Source organism: Canis lupus, chromosome 22 (assembly GCF_011100685.1).
Source record: "Canis lupus familiaris isolate Mischka breed German Shepherd chromosome 22, alternate assembly UU_Cfam_GSD_1.0, whole genome shotgun sequence".
Lineage (NCBI taxonomy): Eukaryota > Metazoa > Chordata > Mammalia > Carnivora > Canidae > Canis > Canis lupus.
In genome coordinates this window covers 60,515,836-60,537,886 of record NC_049243.1, presented here as the reverse complement: position 1 = coordinate 60,537,886, position 22,051 = coordinate 60,515,836, and the positions used below count along the sequence as shown (strand labels likewise).

At 51.8% G+C, this 22,051-nt stretch overlaps 1 protein-coding gene across 7 annotated transcripts in view; it reads right to left on the bottom strand.

The window, feature by feature from the left end:
* The window catches only part of ATP11A (ATPase phospholipid transporting 11A), a 128,868-nt gene that overhangs the window by 49,929 nt on the left and 56,888 nt on the right, over positions 1-22,051 (bottom strand). For all 7 annotated transcript variants that reach the window (XM_038570085.1, XM_038570081.1, XM_038570082.1 and 4 more), the window contains exons 2-6: positions 15,438-15,560; positions 7,707-7,796; positions 6,868-6,948; positions 3,468-3,575; positions 1,459-1,587 (exon numbers count right to left, since the gene is read on the bottom strand). In XM_038570085.1, coding sequence (XP_038426013.1) covers positions 1,459-1,587; positions 3,468-3,575; positions 6,868-6,948; positions 7,707-7,796; positions 15,438-15,560 — 531 coding nt within the window. The remainder of the gene's footprint in view (positions 1-1,458; positions 1,588-3,467; positions 3,576-6,867; positions 6,949-7,706; positions 7,797-15,437; positions 15,561-22,051) is intronic.

The following is a 22,051-nucleotide window of genomic DNA, read 5'->3' as shown; positions in this document are numbered from 1 at the left end:
AGCAACCAAGTGCTTGGGGGCGGGGGAGAAGGACATGGATCAAGGCAGGCGGGAGATAAACCATGGCAGCAGCAGCATTTACAACACTTTGGAGCACCTACTGTGCACCTGGCATGTTGGGAAACTTTCTAAGCATATGCTCACAAGAGCCCCTGGAAGACATGTCTGTCCCCATTCTACAGATGTGAAAACTGCAAAAGGTAAAACTGCCTGCCCAAGATCACAGAGGCTGTAGCCATGACCAGTGCAGGAGCCCCACTGCCTTTTAAGGAAAGAGTTCAGGCCAAACAAATGTGCAGAAGTGGCATCAAAAAGCACACACACAGGACGCTGATCACAATCGGCACAAAAGCTACAGTGGAGTGCCTGCCAGTTCTAGACAAGGCAATGGCCATTACGTCTCATCACCAGCTCAGTAGTCTAGCCGGACACCTGCCACAGCCGCTCACTAGCGATGACAGGACATCCCTCCTGCATCCTCCTGCAAGACAGGTGCAAGGGGCAGCCTGATGCCCACAGCCTGGGTACTCGGGGCTTGCTGGGTGTCAGGGACATGGAAACATGATCCACATGCTCCAGATACCTGACACCATAGTCATCCGACTCTCCTGGGGGCTTCCACCCCCAAAATTTCTGTTGTTTACAATCAATCGTGCCAGAATGTTAGCCCTCTCAGGATATGTATATAGGAAAGGTGCCCCCAAATCCCCCAGGGTTTATAGAATGATATGAATTATCCATAAAAGAAAGAAAATATCTCTTTCCCATCACAGAAACCCCATCATTAATTGCCGTTTGTCAATGCCTCAGACATGGTTGGCTCCACTGAGCCATGCTCACTTTCCCAAATTCCTTGGAAGCTCCCATTAAAAAAAAAAAAAAAAAAAAAAAAGAAATCCTTAAAATAGTGATACGTTCTATTCATATGTGATGCTTAATTAAAGTTTTGTAGCACCAACTGGCAGTACAGAATTCCATACTGAGAATAAGATATAATTACTTATTATAACTTCAGAAAATCCTTATTAAGATATTTTAACATGAAGACACTTATTAAAGTGATAGTCATCAAAAACCTAGCCTCTTAAGTGGCTTTTCACATAATTCCAGTGTAGTGAAGACACTAATTTTGACTAGTAAAATGAAAATTTTCAAAATTCCCATAATCTACTCACTGCATCCTTAATCTGGTCCCCTTTCACTAAATGACACAGCTAAGAAATAACATGAAGTTATTTCTCTGAACCTGGGGTGGTTGGCGGTTAAGGACTGAGTGCGGACAGGAAACGGCGAGATGTAGGGAGAAGCAAAGTGAGGGGCTTCATGGCTGCCACAGTACCCCTGGTTTTTCCACAACCCCTGAAAACATGGGTTTGCAAACATGGTGCCACAGCGGCTGGCCACACAGTATGGCTGGAACAGTGCCCTGCCCAGGGCCCCAAATAAAAGGCACGGTACTTTATGACTGGATTCTCCGTCTAAGCTGGCGGTTGTCACATGGCAGGTCCCATCTCCGCGGCTGCTGGAGAGGAAAATCAGGTCACAGGGGAAGGTCTCGTCCTCCTTGACCATGACGATGTCTCCAACCTGCAGGACAGACAGGCTCTGTGTGGCGGCCCAGCCCTGTGTGGGTGCTAAAACATCCTAGGGAAGACTGTTTGCAGGGATTCTGCCAAAATCTGGGATGATTAGGTGGGGTTTCAATGTGCCAACTTCAGACCCACGAAGCATCAATGCACATTATGACAGAATAACACGCAGTGGAACCATAGACAAACTCCCATGACAGGATTATCCTTGATTGAGCCCAAGCCAGGCAAGTGCATGTGTTTATAATGAGTCTGCGTGGGAATTATTCCTGCAAGATAACACTATACCCTCCTGGTGGATGCGAGGAGGCCGTGATGGGGCTGTTCCTGATGCCCAGGTGGGCTGGGACTCCAAGGAATGCAGCTGGACAGAAGAGCCAGGTCGCAAATGCAGCCTGTATGTTCCATTTATGCCATGATGTTCTTGAGAGGACAAAACCTTAGAGATGGACCATCGTAGGTTCTCTTTTGCAATGGTCTCGGCACCTCCAGGCTGGCCCTGTCTCACACTGTCAGGGCACAGCCTCTTGTTCCAGCTGCCCAGGTAGAGAGCGGACATTTGCCCCAGGACATCAAGGCATTAAAAAAACAATTTTCTGCTGACGCTATTTAGGTCTATTTACTAGGAGCATAGAAGGCTTTGCAAAGGATATATGGTCTCTAAGGGAAAGTTCACATAGGGCCTGGGGCCTGAAGAAGCCCGGTAACGTGCCCAGGGCCCACCACGATTCCTTCCCAGACCCCTGACGGCCAGGAAAGAATCACCAGTCAAGACCAAGTGAGGGGAGCTCAGTCAGAATTCCTGCAACACCTGGATGGTGAGATTTATAAAACAAAGAAGTTGTAGGGGTGCTTGGCTGGCTCCAACGGTAGAATATGAGATTCTTATCTCAGGGTTCATGAGTTCAAGCCCCGCACGGGGTGTAGAGATTGCTTAAAAAATATATATAAATTTAAAAACAACAAAGAAAATGTGTGCATTGTGTGTATGGTACATGTTAGACAAGGTTAATAAAGGTGGCCATGTACTGGTGACACGTGAGCAGGCCCCCAGGTGGATCCTGGGTTGGGTGGGTGGGTGGGGAATGGGTTGGGGATGGAGGGGGAGTGGAGGGTGGGCACAGGGTGAGGGGTCGGGAAGGGAACGAGAAGATGAAGGAGGGGAGGGGATGGGGAGTGGAGAATGGTGGGAGAGAGGGTGGGGAAGGGGGGTGGCACAGAGTGGGGGGAAGCACAGAGGGCTTCAGAGGTGAGACGCAGCTGGGCTCCATCCAGGACTCACAGCTCACAATCCCCAGGAACTAGCCTGAGCAACTGTACCACTTGCTGGTGCATGTGCAGATGCACATGCAGGTGCTTCCCACTGGCTTGAGCAGGTGTGAAAATCATCCACACAGGTGACATACACAATGTTTAAGCAGATGAGGATACGTCACTTATACCCATGGCCCACTGAAACAGGGAGTTAAAACAACCTGCAGTGAGGCTGCCATTCCTAATTTCACAGTTTCCAACCAGTGGAATTCCCGTTCACATGACTCTACATGTTCGAGAACATGTTTGCTCATGGTGTCCCAGAGCATCCTCTACCATGTCTGTGTGGAGCAACCTCCTAGAGCCCAGACTGCCCTGATGGGATCTGTGAAATTAAACAGCTCTAAAGAAGAAAGCTTATTACAACTTCCAATAAGTAAAAATTGAAGTTAAAGCAGATTGTGGCAGGAGCCTGCCTTCCATGAGAAGGGTTTGGGGAAGTGGCCGGGCCCAAACTCAGTAAAGCAGCGGTTCTAGGCTCAGGTTTCCTCAAATGAAACCCTGCTCACGCTGCTGCTTTTTGGGCTTTGGTTTGGGCTGAAGAACTGTGCCAGGATTACTCACCCTCAGCTTTCGGCTCTGCTTCCGGACTAGCTTTCCATGCTGGATGAAATGCACAGGGCACTGGTTCATGGCATTGTCTGCCTTGTGGCGAAGCCAGTCCTCATAGCCCTGAGGGAGAGAAGACAGCCACACAGTGGAGCAGTACCCCATAGGAGGGTCTTCGGCCCCAGGCCGGCTGCTCTGGACTTTGCCGGATGGGCCGCAGCTGCGGGTGCCATGCAGCCAGCTTCAGCCTCGGGGCAAGCGAGGCTGCCCTAAAACCAGAAGTCACCCTTCCTGACACCCAGCAGCCACCTACCAGGAGTCCGGGCTTTCACCTTGACTGAACCCTACATCTACCCACTTCTTCCTGGCCCTGACCACCGGGTTGGCCTGTCCATTCCTCCAGAAGGCTGGTGCCTGTCTTCCTGCACCAGCAGTGATCAGGATTCAAGTCCTGAGGCCCCTGGGAGTTCAACATCCCCCCGTTTGCTGGAGGGCTTCTGAGTCTTCTCCCATGGGACACGCATCTACTGTGTGTGCTTGAGTCTCCTGGGATGACCATGCTGAGCTCCCCACTGCCCGCACCGTGGCTGGGGCCTCCCTTAGGCGGGAGGACCAGGGTGAGGGTCTCCAGTTCCCCTCTCTGCGAACCCAGGAGTAAGCCTCCCCTGGATCCTGACTGTGAGCATGTCACAGGCCCCGTCACAGGCACCCTGCAACCCCCACAGCACTCGTGTGCAAATGTGTGTACAGGGGGCTCAGAGCAGAAGGGGCTAAGCCAGGCCCCAGGGCATGCTCAGTGCTTGCCCGGAAATGCAGAGGTGAGACTACAGGAAATAGCAGGAGGGGGCAGGATGGGACAGGGGTGGGGAGGGGGCCCAGCCCGCCTGGAGGGAGGAAGATGGCATGGGGCATGCAGAACACCAGGCAGGAAAGGTCCGTGGGCAGCTGGGGAGGGCTTTGCCTGACTCTCTGAAGCCACTAGACATTGGAACAGAGGGGGTCAGATGCTCTTCAGAAACCTAGTTTAGTGCCTCAGTAGGAAGAGGCACATCTGGGTCCAGCCAGGTGACTGGCTCCCCACAGGGGCTCCCTGAGTCGCAAGGAAGGGCATTGGATCCCCCGTGTGTGGGGGCCGGGGTCACTGGGGAACCAGGGCTGGGGGGAGGGTGGAGCGCCACCCGACTCATCCAGTGCCAGGCACTTGGGGTGGCCTGAGGTCTGGGGAGGTGAGGAGCAGGGGGCAGAGGCAGGTGGAACGTGGGAAGCCAGGTACCCCCAGGAATGGGGTGAGGGGGTGCAGGACGGGGCAAGGCCCCACGGGACCTTCTGCCTCCTCACACTACTGCTGGCTTTCAAGAGCCACAGTCTCCTCCTCCACACCCGTCTTAAGGCCCTCATGTGGTGCTCTACAAGAAGGAGGGTTGTTCTTCCAAAAATACAGAGAGAAGTGGAAGCACCTAGCTCTAGCATGACCGACACTCAGAGCTCTTCAGAGATGACCCACACACCCAACCCCTCCATTCTGTGCCCCTTCTGGCTCTTCCTCCTCAAAAAGCCTCCTTCCTGTCCCTGGTTCTACACTCTTAGGACGTGTGTGCATCACAAACAACTGAAGTGTTGCTGTAAGTGTTTACAAAGCATGAGTACGATACACTACATATTTCCTTTGCCACTTGACATATTTTTCCACACAACGAGGCTCATTCATCTGAGTCACTGTACTGTACCCGCCATATGCACAACAGATGTGCCACCCGTTGCCTCACTGAATGACAGCTTGTCCCTAGTTTCTCTTCCACAAAGAGGCCTGCTATGAACATCCCAGGACATGTCGCCGGACCTCTGTAGTCTATTCTGAGATGCATATGATATGCACTAATTGCATATATCAGACCCCCTCTAGACTATGGGTCCCAGCATTCATGGTCTCCACTCCATCAGTTACTGCCAAATGGTTTTCCAAGATGGCACCACCACGCTCCCATCAGCGGCAGGTGCATGAGCTTCACCACATTATCATCCCTGGTTGCTCTTTAGGCTTTTAACATTTAAAAGCCAATCTAATGGGCACGAAGTAAAATCATTTTGTTCAAATCTTTATTTCCAGATTACTGGTGAGTGAGATATAAAACCCAAATTGAAATGAAGACATCCTTAAATGCTCCTCACAGTGCTGTATTAAAAAAGTACTCGTGCTGACATTCTCATATTGAAGAAGAGCAAGGCTGGCAGGAGGCAGCCCAGAGGCGCTGTTTACACACACACTAGAAGCTAACCTGATTCCATTCTGCATTCCTTCTCAATCTAGAGAAAAATCACTCTGCAGTATTGACCTATCACTGTCATCCCATGGCTGTTCTCCTATAAAATACATGTGTTCTTTATTTGTATTTAAAGACTAATATCAGAAAAACATGGCTTTGTCAGCAAGAATTTGACCATTAATAATCTCACTAGAAGCTGTCATTTTACAAATTATTCAGATCTCAGATCTCCCAAATGAAATGTTCACCTATCAACACTGAAATGCAAACACCATTAGGTTCAAAAGTCTGCAGCAGATAAGGGACTTGTTTCTGGAACATATAATGAATTCTCGCAAATCATTAATAAAAAGATAAAGACTACAATTTTAAGATGGATGAAGGATTTAGTGACATTTTCTTGAAGAAATAGACACAAACAGCCAATAAGCACGGGCAAAGATGCTCAATATCGTTTGCAAACCAAGATCACGAAGGGCTACTTCACACCCACACCAGGGAGATGCCGCCCAGACAGATGCAGACTGCTAGAAGCTTGGAGCGGGGATGGCGGGAGGTGCTCGCTAGTACAGGGCCTCCCTCCAAGGGGATGGGAATTTTCTGGAACCAGACTGAGGTGATAGCTAGAGTACTAAGATGGCCAGATGAACAGTGGACATAACTGAGACATAGTCCTCTCACTGTCAGTGACCAGAACCAGGGAGAAGAGCCCGAGGCACGCGGGAGTCCATGTGCTCGCTTAGGAAACAGCAGCCAGGACTCTGCACACAGTGGATCCTGGCAGTTCAGACTGGAGCATTCAAGCAGTCAAGAGTGTGGACAGGCTAGGAAATTTCAGGACTGATTTGTATTTTATTTGTATTTAATCTCCCATTCTGTAGGGTGTCTTTTAGTTTTGTTGTTTAGTTTCATGTTGAACATGAAAACCTTGGTTTCCTACTCAGACTCACAGGACACCACCCTCGCTGCTACATTTCATAATCTCTTATTTTAGCGCAAGTGTCAATCTAAGACGGTGACCAAAATGAATTTCTCCAAGTTAGCTAAACTTCCCATGAACTAGCTATAACACAGATCACCATGCTTTGGGTAAGAGGTGACATTATATAACAAGAGGGCACCATCTTCCCTTCAGGCAGCAGACGTCTTACCTGTTTGATGGCGGTGACGGTGATGACAAAGAACAGTGGGAGCCCGCTGGTTACTGGACTCGTGGGGGTGTCGATAATCAACTGCAATTAAAGCAGAATTGTAGAGCTACTGTCAAAGCAGGTCCCAGTGACCTTAGACTGGCAGGCCTGTAACACCCACAAAAACATCTGCTTTCTTTCATAAACCCACTTTATCCCCCCCTGGAGATAAGTCACTCTATTTACCATGAAACAAGGGTGGTTTGCTCCAGTTCCGGGACCTGCTTAAGGAAGCCCCACCAACTGCAGCAAAGACATAAGCCTGACTGGGGCTTGCATCTTATTTTATTTTACTGTGCGGCTTCCCATGCTTCAATTACATTGAATAACATGATGTTGGGGACGATCTGAAAGTCCTTCTGCTGTATTTTGCATGATCGAGAAAAACAAGGTTAGAAGTCTTAAAGCACATCAGACCCCTGCTCCCTAACTCAGCCCTCACTGAGGCTCTATCTTCTCATTCTCTCCCAGGCACACTGAGGAGGATCCACCCAACAATGCCCAGTGTGGCTGCTAGTTCCTCCGAATGACCGGGGAGGGGGGGGCAGGGATGGGGGGGGAATCCTGATTTGCCCCTGAGGACCGGAAGGCGGCCAGAACCACCCCACAGGCAGACTGTTCACGTGTCTGCTGCAGCTCAGACATCTCTCTGCACCAACACGCCTGCCCATGAAGGAAACAGAGGAAATGCTCCAAGTACTTGCTCTTTCTTGTTAGCAAACCACAGTGGACCTCCTGAGAATTAAGGGCCACTATTTCGATTTTACATTTACTGTGATAAAAAAGACAGTGGGCCTCACCTGCACCAGAAATATGATAAGAAAATAAAAGTTGGCTATTCTTCTGAATTGTTCAAACAAGTTCTTGGGTATGAAGTTCCAAAACGTGTACTGTATAAAAGAAAAACAAACAGGTGTCATTTTGATCACATTTTACTTTTTTACAGTGTTACCTTCCTATGGGATGACAACACTGGATGTCAAAGCACAAAATGTTTAGTTTTAGATACAAAACTCACAAGTCAAAATTTAGAGTGTTCCGTATATGTTTTATCAATTTGTTGACCACAAGAGTGAACCCCTAACACAGAACACATACTCTGAAAGCAGTGTGAGTTACCCCATGCCAGGTAATTCAATGCCATGGGAAGCAGCTTAACAACAGTTTAACCCTTAAAATACATTTCGTAGGACACAAACCTCTGATTGTTAACACACATGCGCTCAGCACCCCTCTTTCCCTCCTGCCTGTGACAGTGTCTCTAGCTGGCCCAGAAAGGTACATCAGAAGTCAGCACCAGAAGCAGCCTTGCTCTGGCCTGGAGACAGCCCTGAGGTGCAGGTGTCCCACACCTCCTAGTCCCACACACCTCCTCCGCCTACAGGGAGTGGAGGGCAGACAAGGAAGGGAGTCCTGACGCTCACCTACTCTCCAGACTGCTCCGCTGTGCCTCAGAAGTTTCCTTACCTTCCCCATTGAGAACAACAGTATCTGGGTATCATTATCCTCCAGTAAATGCACTGTCCATGGTGTCTGTTAGCATGTGGAATACTCCCGACCACCCCCCACCCGTGGCCAAGCCCCCAGCACCTTCCCCTCTGAGTGCTAACAACTCCCCTTCAGCTGACCCCCTAGCACCTTCTCCTCTGAGTGCTCCTGAGCCTCCTGCAGTCGGCCCCCCAGCACCTTCCCCTCCCAGTACTCCTGACCTCCACACGGGTGACCCTGCAGCACCTTCCCCTCCATATAGGGCCTGACACCGGGCCTCTACAGACTATGTGCCTGGCAAACATTTCCTCAGTCAGTGGCATGTCTTTCTAATTCTCTTAAAAATATCTTTAGAAGTGCAGAAGATTTTAAGTCGTGAATTCGATGGTTTGTTGCTGGCCTTGCTCTCATCGTTTGTAAGTTTCACCAGGTTCTGTTGGGATCCTCTCCACGGCCATCGTGTCACTTGTCTGCTTCCTCCTGACCCGGTGGCCTGTCCTGCATCACTCTCGTCTGTCACACATTAGCCACAACATGCACGGAGCTGCTCAACGGGGTGGCGAGAGGAGGACTGCACCATTCTCCATCTTAAGGTGGGAGTATCTCTATTTTCACCCTCAGGAATGGTATTAGCTGTGGGTTTACTGCAGACACTCTTCATCATGTTGAAATTCTCCTGTATTCGTACTTTCTGGAAACTTTCCATCACGGGACAGGTGTTGGATTTTGTCAAATGAACACTAATCTTTCCTCATTCGAAAACCAAACAGGTGTCCTGGTCAGAAATGCAGCCACGGACATTAAAAGAGGGGAGAGAATACATAGCTAGATCTTCTTTACCTCGGTGTCCCCATCAGAAAAAAACAAAACAGTTTGGCTATTGTGGACATTGCTGCTATAAACATCGGGGTGCAGGTGTCCCGGCGTTTCATTGCATCTGTATCTTTGGGGTAAATCCCCAGCAGTGCAATTGCTGGGTCGTAGGGCAGGTCTATTTTTAACTCTTTGAGGAACCTCCACACAGTTTTCCAGAGTGGCTGCACCAGTTCACATCCCCACCAACAGTGCAGGAGGGTTCCCCTTCTCCACATCCTCTCCAACATTTGTGGTTTCCTTCCTTGTTAATTTTCCCCATTCTCACGGGTGTGAGGTGGGATCTCATTGTGGTTTTGATTTGTATTTCCCTCATGGCCAGGGATGCAGAGCATTTTCTCATGTGCTTGTTGGCCATGTCTATGTCTTCCTCTGTGAGATTTCTGTTCATGTCTTTTGCCCATTTCCTGTTTGGATCGTTTGCTTCTTTGTGTTGAGTTTAAGAGGTTCTTTATAGATCTTGGAAACTAGCCCTTTATCTGATACGTCATTTGCAAATATCTTCTCCCATCCTGTAGGTTGTCTTTTAGTTTTGTTGACTGTATCCTTTGCTGTGCAAAAGCTTCTTATCTTGATGAAGTGACAATAGTTCATTTTTGCTTTTGTTTCTTTTGCCTTCGTGGATGTATCTTGCAAGAAGTTACTGTGGCCGAGCCTTGGTGTCCATCGAAAGATGAATGCATAAAGAAGATGTGGTTTATGTATACAATGGAATACTCCTCAGCCATTAGAAATGACAAATACCCACCATTTGCTTCGACGTGGATGGAACTGAAGGGTATTATGCTGAGTGAAATAAGTCAATCGGAGAAGAACAAACATTATATGTTCTCACTCATTTGGGAAATATAAATAATAGTGAGAGGGAATAGAAGGGAAGGGAGAAGAAATGGGTAGGAAATCTCCAAAGGGAGACAGAACATAAAGACTCCTAACTCTGGGAAACGAACTAGGGGTGGTGGAAGGGGAGGAGCGTGGGGGGTGGGGGTGACTGGGTGACAGGCACTGAGGGGGGCACTTGACGGGATGAGCACTGGGTGTTATTCTGTATGTTGGCAAATTGAATGCCAATAAAAAATAAATTTATTATAATAAAATAAAATAGGATTCAAAAGCAAAAAAAACAAAAAAACAAAAAACAAAAAACCACAATCTGAATTTTTTTTTCTTAGAGAGAGAGAGAGAGTCAAACCAAGAAGCAGACTCTTTTTTTTTTTTTTAAAGATTTTGTTTATTTAGGGGATCCCTGGGTGGCTCAGCGGTTTGGCGCCTGCCTTTGGCCCAGGGCGCGATCCTGGAGACCCGGGATCGAATCCCACATCAGGCTCCCGGTGCATGGAGCCTGCTTCTCCCTCTGCCTGTGTCTCTGCTTCTCTCTCTCTCTCTCTGTGTGACTATCATAAATAAATAAAGAAAAAAATGTTTAAAAAAAGATTTTGTTTATTTATTCATAGAGACACAGAGAGAGAGGCAGAGACACAGGCAGAGGGAGAAGCAGGCCCCCTACAGGAAGCCTGACGTGGGACTTGATCCCGGGTCTCCAGGATCGCAGCCCAGGGTGCAGGCGGCGCTAAACTGCAGTGCCACTGGGGCTGCCCACAATCTGAATTCTTAACATGCTACCCTACCTCTGGATAATTTGGCTTCTCTATGGAATTCAGAAAACATTTGTCGTTTATTCCACTACTAAATACGCAGCCTCTGTGGAGTCAGACCCCATATCCAACCTGGTCCTGACACTTAAAGATCAAGTAAACTTTAGTAAGTCATTTAAGGACTGGGTTCTGGTATCTTCGCTTATAAAGTAATGATACTAGCAGGTGCCCTGAAGAAAGATGGTTGAGGATCAAAGTCCTGGCTGGAACTGGTGCTCACACAGTAACAGGACATTAAAATTCTACAGCTTGACAAACGGTACAAACATAAGCAATCTTCTTAAATTTTTAAAAAAGGAAAATAGTTTTTCTCTTATATGAGATAAAAAGTCAGTTATTTTCCACTAACTTTTAAAAGGAGATCATTTTTTAAAATGTAAGTTACTAGGCAGTCATAGCATTTACGTCTCATTTTTGAGTTTCTGTGACTGGCTTAGAATGACTCACAATCCTTCACAGATTTCCTGACCCCAGAACAGAACTGTCTCAAGGCCCCACCCCCCTGAAACCAACCTGACTGCCCAGGACCCACACCCACACTCACTACCTATCAATCAAAAATGTCCCCATGTACCTGTAATCTGTTACTTGGTACCAACGTCACATCAATGGAAAAAGCTACTTAAAACCCCATCTTCTGTCTCCTCAAGTGTCTAAACACAAAAACCCAGTGCTGTTCAAGATGTGCCTCACAACACTGGGTGAAGACCGCCAAGGTGCAGATGCCCGAGTGCCAGTGATAGGGACATAAGAGACTTGTCACACCATTCTCTGAGTTCTTACATTTCCTTGGAAGCTTCCATGTGAGAAAACTTTCATCTTATATGTATGATGAAGATAAAATGGATTGTCATCTGCTACAATCCTTCCAAGTGGGAGACCATGTGCACACCTGGTCCTGTCCTATTTGAATGCTACCGTTTCTGAAACGCTTTTAGCTTCCCAAATTCAGGCGTGCCCAGGAGCCAGCTTGGATTTGGAACTGAAAGCCACTTAAATGACTGCTTCCTTGTAATCGGGCACACAGAGGCTGCATAGCTGCTTAGACATTACACTTTGTAACCCCCTTATCTTGCAGAATATTTCACCATCACAAGTCATTACTGCTGCTTATTAATGTAGTCAAAAAGAAGGTCACTAATTCCAGTGGTACATGACAAGAAATGCAAAGACCTGAGGAGCTGACCAGAACGTGTGTGAGTGCGTGCAGATCGGCTCCACGCGGGCAGGATGTGGTAACTGGGCACTGGGCGACATATGAGAGCCGGCCAGCAGATGCTGTGGGGCCACCGCGCACACTCCGTCTTCCGTAAGTCCTGGGGGCTGAGTGTCTGCGTGGACACGGGGCCACGCTGTCAGGTGTTCCACAGGGCCTGGCACCATAGGTGCCCCATTCTGGAATACTGACGTCGGAAAAATGAGTGAGCATCACGGTGGCCCAGTGAGGAGAACTGCTGGTGCCTCGGGGCCATGGGGAAGGTGCAGGCTCACATACAGACTTGAGGCTAAAAATCGACCCACAGGCTTTGTCCTGAGGCTGCTCCTTCTCCAGTGGGCCAGGGTGTAGGTAGCAGTGGGCTGTTCTGGGGAAGACAGGATATACCCATAAGTCCACAGGAACACTATCTGCCCACATCTAATTGGTAAAAGTAATCTTCCCTTGTCAATGACCAGAAGTGACACAGCTTTCTCAGAGGAATGGGGTGACGGTATAGCCTGTGCCTAGTATTTAATGTGTGGTGTCCTGCGGACAGAGTGGGGAGCCACCTGCATTTTGTGCCCAAAGTACGAGTCTATGAACTGACGAAGCAGCACCTGGGCCTTCCAGTGAACTGGGATCTGCTTGCACGTGAGCTCTAGCAGGCCCTGGGCACCACAAGGGGGACATGCTGGGGAGAAGGTTCTGGTTTCTTCTTCATCCTAGACACCTGCCCAGCATGTCTCCCCCAGAAAGGACACCCAACTCTAATCAATCCTTGACTGCCAACCTCGGCACTTCCATGGAGCGGGTCCAAAGCTGAGCCTGGTGAGGCTTGTTCAGGCCCTGGTGTAGTTTTTCACAAGATAAAAGCTCTCTGAGTCAATGAGATCAAGCTCATTGAGGAGGGGCTTCTACGCGCAGATGAATGCTCAGCCAGCAGCCTTCTTGTAAGACAAAAGCTTTCTTCCTGAGAAAACATGGCCACGTCAGAGCAAACATTCTCTGGACCTGTCCAGGCTTAGGCTGTACAAATTAAGTTTTTTTTTTTTTTTTCCCATCCATCCTGAGTTGTTTTTAAATGAAAGCAATCATGTGCTCTGGATGCCACTGGGGCGGACAGACATCCAGACCACCGTCCACCCGGCCAGTAGCTTGGGGCAAGTCCTTGGCCTTCCAGGCCTTCTCCTCTGCACAGAATCTGGTGAGCAGTAGAGGCTGTGCTGTATGCGATTTCTCCTTAAATGACACAGCATCATCTCCCGTGGACAGGCGCCACAACACTGGCCCGGCCTCCTGAGGAAGGACAACCCTTCCTGGAACAACAAGGAGCGTAGACACAGGGCCCCTCCTGCTTTGAGCAGAGACACAGGCTCCGACCTTCTGTGTGGCCTTAGCCAGACCTGCCTCTTGCAAGGATGTTGACTCAGTTCTTCCCACTCTGAAGGAGCTTGCAGGACAAGGACTCATCGTGAAAGCCCCTGGGGCACAGGTGATTGTGTCTCAAACCAGTCCTGCCTGCACCCCCTGCAGTGTTGCCTTTGTCGGAAACCAGGGCAGCCCCAGGGATCCCAGTGTGGGTGGAGCAGCCGAGGATGGTGGGTGCCATGAACCACCGCAGGGACAGAGAAGGTGGCAGGAAGACAAGGCACCTCCAAGTCACTATGCGAGTATTTGGGGAAAAAAAATGAAAATAATAGATTGGCTCTAAAACCTGAATCAGAGGACAAAAGAATGGGAAGTAGAAACCACTGCTCTTAGTTATCTCCCCCACAACATCAATGAGGCTTTCTGTCCTAAATAAGGGATCCTTTGGCTTCCAGCCACATTCTGCCAGATGCATCAAGAAGGCCCTCAGTTCACCCCAATCCATGAGGGGCTGTGTTTTCTAGAAGGTTCCTCCACGCAGCCCTGCACAGAACTTTGCACAGTGACTGGAAGGCACTGGGGCTGGGACTTCCGAGGCCAGGCTGTGTCCCAGGAGGGAGAGACCAGCTGCATCAGGAAGCCTCCAGTGGCGGAAGGGCCCTACAAATGTCCTGTGGGCCTGACACAGGGCAGTGTGGGTGGTTTCCTGCCCTGCCGCCTGCCCTGACCAGCTCACACAGCGCCCACGGCAGTGGTGTCAGGTGCGTGTCCCTGGTTCTCAAAGCATTTGAGCCGCACAGGATCTGATTTAAGAAATGTGTTTGAGAGTCCTTCTCTGTTTCGGGGGCACCAGTAACAGGCTCTTGGTAAGCTCTACCTGAGACTGTGTCAATTCACACAGGTCACCACTGTCAAGATCTGCCCTGGGTAAGGTCCTGCTTGGTCACATTTCCCATCATGTATCTGTTTGGGTGACGGAGTGCCATGCTTGTTGCTCAGGGTTTTGTGATGACCAATCTGCTTGTCCACACGGTGACTATGGTGATTAAAGCTGCTGTCATCATCGTCACTACTGTTATTTTTATGACAGTTTTAAATAGAATAAATCCATTAAAAAATGCCTTGAAAAGCAAAGGTTTTTCTGTTCTCAAATATTCTTAACAAACTTATAGCAATCTTTGATAGTTTACAAAGAATTTAATAGGGCTACCATGCACATCTAGACATATGGGACAACCATATATGGAGCAGGTGTGCCTGCCACACAGGTGTGCACACACACCGGGGGCTGGGGCATGTTAGGTCCAGTGAACCCACCACATAGGTGTGCATAGCCAGTCAGGCATGTACCTCTAAAGGGAAAGTTCTCCAGAATCTGGGAAGCCATCATTTACCTTGTTTGTTCAAAGCCGGCTACTAAATTCCCCACCCCATTCTGGAGAGCCATTGAGGGGTTCCTCTGCAAGTGTGTGAAGTACAGTTCCACTCCTGCTCTCCAGTCGAGGAGAACAGTGCTCCACTAGAGTGGGGACACCGCAATCATGGTCTTCCTGGGGCGGTTACGACACTGACTGCCTAACAGACTGGGACACATGCTCAGTGTTCTGTCTATCAGGTGGATGCACGTACCTCCTCCCACCAGTGACATCCAGGGTCATCTCCAGAGATGAGGAGCCCCTGGTGTGGGCTGGGGACTTGGGACGGGCATGTGGCCACACAGCAAACACGTAAGTGGCCATGGTAGGCCTCCCATGTTCGTGGCATAAAGAGAAGTGGAGGACAGGTGGTGCCCACACAGGATGCATGGCTCACCAGCTGGGGGAACAAGCTGCAGGACGAGTGGGCCAGCCCGAGTGGGCGCCAACCACAGTGCTCGGTGGGGTGGGCAGCAGCCACGGCAATGGTAACCATAGGGCCTGTGGGAAACAGAATCCCAGGAGACAGCTCACCTTGGAAGAGACTATTCTGTTGTCGGGGTGCCTCTGCAGGATGTAGGCCTCAGCACCAGGCGGGGGCTCCTTGTGCCCCACGTAGATGGTCCGACTGTCCACCCAGTTCTCTTCTCCAGCACACTACAGAATACAGAGCAGCATTAGCACAGGGACAGCTCCTCCCCAGAGTGCCAGCTGCACTGCAGGTCCCCATCAACAGAACCTGTGTGGGGCCAAGGCCCAAGCTTCCTCCATCTCACCCAACCCCCACGGGAGTGGCCTGAGCAGGTGGTCTGCACCCCCAGCCAGAGCCGCTGGTCATCAGGGGAAAGAACGCAGCTGGGCTCAGTGGGATCCTCGGGCTTCCAACAGAAAGGACAGCAGCCGTTGGAAACATGGAGCAGGTCTCTAACAAGAGGGTAAAAGTGGGCATTCAGGACAGAGGTGTGAGCCCTCCAGTATCTCCCTACTCAACGGCTCTCCTGGGAAGAGAGAAGGCTGGGGTGCTCTTCAAAGTGTCGTGCCCACCAGGCACTTGGTAAACATCTTCTGACCAGAAGGACCTTTACAACCCTCCACCAACCCTGCACTGTCAGCACAGAGGAGCCTAAGACACCACAGCTACCAAGTCAGCCTCGCATAGCAGCCCCCTCAGCCCCTGGCCCCCCAGCTCGGGGTCCTGCCCCACCAGGCGGCCTGCTGGGGTGCCGTAAGCAGGGTGAAGTGGGGGTCGATGGGATGGGATGGGAGGACGGGTGGGTCAGGCCAGAGCTCTGGCTCCCACGTCACTGAGACACAAGCCTCAGCATCTCCACGGCGCCTGAGGACAGCGTCTGCTCCTCGCTCATGGCTGCTGCTGCCAACAATGAACAGAAGCAGGACGTGAAGCAGGAGCCACGCAGGAGCCCAGGGTGGTCTGTCCCTGCCCGCTGCTGTGCCCACGCACTGTGGGCAGGGAGCCCCCACTCTTGAAGCTGCACAGACGGGTAATGCAAGCAACCCGCGTCTCTGCCGGCTGAGGGACGAGAGCCTCGTGTCGCCTTGGTCTGGTTTTTGCTCCCGCGCCCCCATGTTTGCCCATCTACCACCCTCTCAGGGCAGGAGCCCACAGGTGGGGCTGTGCCCCCAGCAGCACGGCACGTACAGCCGCTGTCAATGCTGCCTTTGCGCCCTCCATCAGGGCCTGGCTTTGTGAGGCGTCCAAGCAGACTAGAGGCACAGACAAGCCAAGCCCCGTAACCCCACCCATGTTTCCAGAGACGCTCAGTATGGATGTGGGCAACGCAAGACCCTGGGAGAGAACGGGGTGGCCCCTCCTCAGCAGGAAGTCAGGATGTGGCCCCCCCAGAAACCCTGCACTACGAGGGCCAGGCCGTATCCGTGGCAGCGCGAGCCCTCCCCCACCGCCCCACGCCCCTCCTGCTACCATTTCAAGGATGCTGACTAAAATGCCTGTGTGACAGCTTTGTAAATAAATCTCTGTATGTGAGATTGAAGAAAAGAGAGTCCCTGGTATCCCTTTACTTCTCAAGACACAACCACAGGGGCTCCTCATTCCCATGGATTCATGTACTTGTGTTCAAAAAGAATATGTAATAAAGGAACTAGGAGAGGAAAGAAAAGCATAAAGACCTAACTTTTAATACAAAAATGAAAATCCTGAAAACCTTTCCCCAGCCACTGGCTCTCAGGCCTGACCTTGGCCACAGACGCTCCAATCCTCCAGCAGGCAGGCAGAGGTACCCACTGCGCCCAGAGCACATCCACATCTCAAGGGAGGTGCAGTCAGGAGGAAGAATGCTATCGCTTCAATTCTCCGCACTGTCTAGAGGTCACCCACTATTTTAATATGATCACAATGCCTCGCACACGACACCCAGAGTGGAGCTATTTTACCTACTGCACATTGGGATGCTACTTCTGCCTGAGGGACGTGACCAGGAAAGACACTGAGCAGCAACAAGCAGCGGGGCCTCCCTAAATCACTGCAATGAAAAATCCACCTGGAAGGAACCATGTACCTACTGGGTGAAAGCTCAGCGTGGCATCGGGACGCTCCCTTCCTGCTCCCTGAAGGACACAAAAAAGCAACAAGTCACCAGCCTCTGGAAGGCCCTGCTGCCCTGAACAGGTCACAGCTCAGTGGACCCAAGGCCATCCGCGAGGTGATGCTTCCAGCTGCCCTTGCTCACCGTGTGGTCAGCATCGCAGGCCCAGGGAGGGGCCCCAAGGGAAGACCCTTCCCGAGGTCAGGAACCTGCAGGGGATCTCACGTGCGGCCCTGACAGGCAGAAAGCGTCTCCAGGTTCAGATCAAGACCAAGATGAGTTCTGAGGGCTGTTCTCTGCACAAATGTCCAGCTCTAAGAACCCCGAATGTACAGAACATGTACACAACGCGACCAACAAGGCGCTCCTGAGAAAGCCTGGCTCAGGTCACACCCACGTCACACACGTGTCCCGCGGCTGACTGGCTCCCTAAATATGGACGCACAGCTCAATACTTCTGTGTCTGGTTTGGTCAGCAAGACTGTGCTTCTCGGTACATTCAGTGATGAAAACAAACTTATCAGCCCCAGGGCAGCCCCGGTGGCGCAGCGGTTTAGCGCCGCCTGCAGCCCAGGGCGTGATCCTGGAGACCCTGGATCGAGTCCCATGTCGGGGTCCCTGCATGGAGTCTGCTTCTCCCTCTGCCTCTCTCTCTCTCTCTCTCTGTGTCTCTCTATGAATAAATAAATAAAATCTTTAAAAAACAAACTTATCAGCCCCGATTATATAACTTCGTGACTTAGCCAGTCTGACCCACACATCAGTCACACAGTCCGCCGTCCAGCACTGGTACACGCAGAGCTCTGAGGATGATGCTGTGGGCATCATGAAACCTCCGAGGTCAGGGAGACAGAGACACCAGCCTCATTGGAGACGGGACCAGCGCTGCCACCCAACACAGCCTCCAGGACCTCCCCCACAGTGTGGGGGGCTGGAGATGCACATCAGCAATGCAAGGCTGATGCCAGCAGGAGGTGCTCTCTCTCAGCTCGCAGGGGGCCCAAGAGGATAGCGCCTGCACACCCTGAAGGCTGCCGTGAGTCCAATCCCAAGTGCACATCTAAGCTGCGGGAACGGGCCCCGGTGCTCTGTGGCCTGCCGCATGCAGACCCACGCCCGCACTGCCCAGAGCGCCCTGGGCTCACCGCCGCGGACAGGCAGCTGCCGCCTGGCCAGGTCCCAAGCCACCAGACTCACACAGAGGAGGGGAAGGAGTCTTCCTTCTGTCACAAACAGAAACGAGGGGGGAAACCACAGGACATACAGCAGCTGATGGAAGAAAGTGCAGCATCTGGGCGATCACCAGCATGCATGGTGGTGAGGTGGGTACCCTGTTCCAGAAAACAGGCTCCAGGAGAACCACCAATGAGGAGAGCTTCAGGCAGCGAGCAAGATCAGTGGAGAGCAGACCCCACGTGTGCCATGGGGCGCCGCTGTCTTCACCCAACGTACCCACCCGCATGTCCGTGTGCACATGATGCCATGCCCTGAAGTGATGGCACAACGCTCTGCCGGCCACACACTGCAGAGGACCCGGTGCTTCTGTCCCTGTGAGCCAGGAATAAAACTTCCACTTTTGTTCCAGAGCACAGAACACACTACAGACAAAAGAACTGCTTCGCTCACTCATGCAGTTTATTTATGTCCAACCTAAAAGCACACAGGCAGACACTGTGGTTCGTGTGATGGACTGTGAGTTCCCAACGAGCTCTTAAAATGCTAGTCACGGCATGAACGGGTATAGACATGGCTCTGTCAGCAGAGAGCTCCTGTTCACACAGCAACCCCTCCATCCTCCACGCCCATTGTGACAGAGCAGCCTTCCCTCAGGTGGACCTAATGTCTGGCCCATTCAGATTACTAAATGAACATTCAGGTAAGCTGTTGGTCAACAGGGCACCTGGTGTTCCATATCCTGCTGGCGGGAGACACGGACGGAAACTGCAAGGACACATGGCTTCACGTGCCCTGGGCGGTGACAACGGAGACGAGGGCACGCAGGGAGGCTGTGGGGACGGGGCTGCCCGTCACCGGCGGGGATCGTGCAGCGGTGCAGCCGCTGTGGGAGATGGTGGCCACTTCCCCAGAAAGGCAAGTGTGCCACAGTCGCCACATGGCCCAGCGATCCCAGTACTTGGTGTGTATGGAGAAATGGAAGCAATGTCCACATAACTGCGTGTACACGTGTGTTCACACCAGCATCGTCTGGAGCAGCCAAGAGGTGGGAACAACCCGAATGTCAGTCAGCTGATGGACAGACACAGAGGGCTGGTTTACCCACACGGACTCATCACTCACCCATGAGGAGGACGCATGCTACAGCATGGGTGAACATGGAAACTACATAAAGGGAGGAACGGAGACAAAAGGTCACGCACCATAGGGTCTCATTCACGTGAAATGTCCAGGACGGGCAGATCTGCAGACTGGGCTTGCCCAGGGCTGGGCGAGTAACTGCTAATGGTTTCTTTTGGGATGAGGACAATGCTCTGATTGGGGGTGTGAACATGTTCCAACAGACACTGATGAGTCGCACACATGCAAAGCCCTGTGGTACGCAGGTTACACCTTAGCAGTGATACAGCAGATACTCATGCTTCCTGGGTGGCTGTGCAGTCTACATGCACACGAGCTCACCACTTCTCACTTCAGGAACACACGGTGGTGGCGGCGCCGTCGGAGATCACACAGCTCCTGTGCATGCCTCCCATCCGTCCTTGGCTTCTGCTGGCCCTTCTTCATTTTCTTGGAGGGAGAGGTCAGCCTTGTGTCTGAACCGCTTCCCCTTCCAGTCGCCCGTGTAGGCTCTAGAAACTCAGATGTAAAGGTCTCACAGTAACTGTTTCAGGAAGTGAAAGCTACAGCAGGGAACATGACCTGGTGGGATCTCGTACAACAGGCCTCGTGCCTGACGCACACAGTCATGCCTCTGCAAATGGCACATCCCTCAGCGAAAGAGGAAGGATGCACGGTAGGCTCACAGGGGACCTGCCAACGCTGCTCACCTGGCAGGTCTCAGTGGCGGCTATGGTGGCAGAGGCTTCAGAAACTGCTCAGTTGGCCGCCTCCTCTCAGGGCCTTCGAGTGGCCAGAGCTGCCTTTGCGTGAGCCCTCCACGCGTCAGCACCTGCTCACCTGCCTGGGATGAGCAGATGCACCTATGGGTGGGTGGGAGGCTGGGACTATGCTGAGCAAGCCCATCAGATCCACTTCCATGACTCCCACGACAGTAGACGAGCAAACAGGAAGGATGTCAAGGGCCACGGCGGGAAGACAGCCCTGCAGGCGGCAGCCCCGGGGCCCGAGTGGCAGCAGGATGGAAACTTCTGGGGAAGTCTGGGTGAGCCTGGAGGGTACAGGCAGACGGGACGAGCAGGAAAGAGGAGAAAGCAGCAACCGCCCGCAGCCCTCAGCAGCCCGGAGCCCCATGGCAGCTGCACCCCCACCCCCTGGGAGAATGCAGCGTTTTGAGAAAGGGTCTCTGTCGTGAGCCAGGAGCCACGGAGGAAATGTCACCACACATCACAGTGACCCAGCTCCCTGAACATCCTGCAGGGCTCCTTCCCTTGATCCTCCTTCTCTAAAGATGTTTTACGTTTGGATCGATTGATTCATCAGTGTCCGAGAACCCCACACCTGTGTTCATGGGCGTGGTAGTGCAGTGTTCCTGACGGCGTGGTGCTGGTGGTCGATGGCCAGCGGCCTCAGGGACGGGCTGAACATGGGCCATGTCCCTCTGTGTTTATGGGACATGCGGTTCTGTGGGATCTGGGGTGCAGGGCTCAAGTCAGAGACTGGCCCACTCAGACTTCAGTAGAACCTGCCATCTGATGGGAAGCAATCCCAAACCAAGAGCCACCATGTGGGGGCCTGGGCCCCAACCGGAAGAGGTCAGAACGGGCAGCAGCAGAGTGGCCTAAACAGCGTCCAATATCAACTGGCTTCTTGAAAACGGGTCACAGTACTAGACCAAGTGACCATGTGGTCTCACCCACAGCTAAGAGTAAAGGACGAAGAGAGCAGAGCAGTGCCTAGGAGGTCAGGAAAGCCGGGGCACCGGGCCCTGAAACCTCGTGCATGTTCCCAGCGATGAAGGGAGGGGTCCAGGCCCCGTCCTGTTCTCTCACTGACTGTGCCATGGGGATGGACATGGTGGGGGTGTGACGAGGAGGGACTGGCCAAGTAGCCAGGGACACACAGACTTCAGGATGAACCCAGAGGGAGAAAGAAGAAAGGATCTTCGTCCAAGCAGACCAGAGGGCCCTCCCTAGGCAGGTCGGGGCAGGACCTCAGCCTGAAGCAGGACCAGGGCACCCTGAGTGGGTGGGGGCCCCTTGGCTGTCGGGCTGGCCCCGTTAGAAGTGGGGGCCAAGTTCCAGTGGTCAGTGGCTGCTGGATCCTTCCGGGCTGGGGACAGAGCTGCAGCATCGGGCTGGCCTGGCTCCTGTGACCATCACTGAGGATGGTCGTATGCTCCAAACATGCTCACATATCCTGGGGGGAGAGGGTGCCCCCACATGGGGAATTCAAACACACATTCTAGAGTACAGAAATAACCACCAGATTTAATGAGTGTGAACGCTT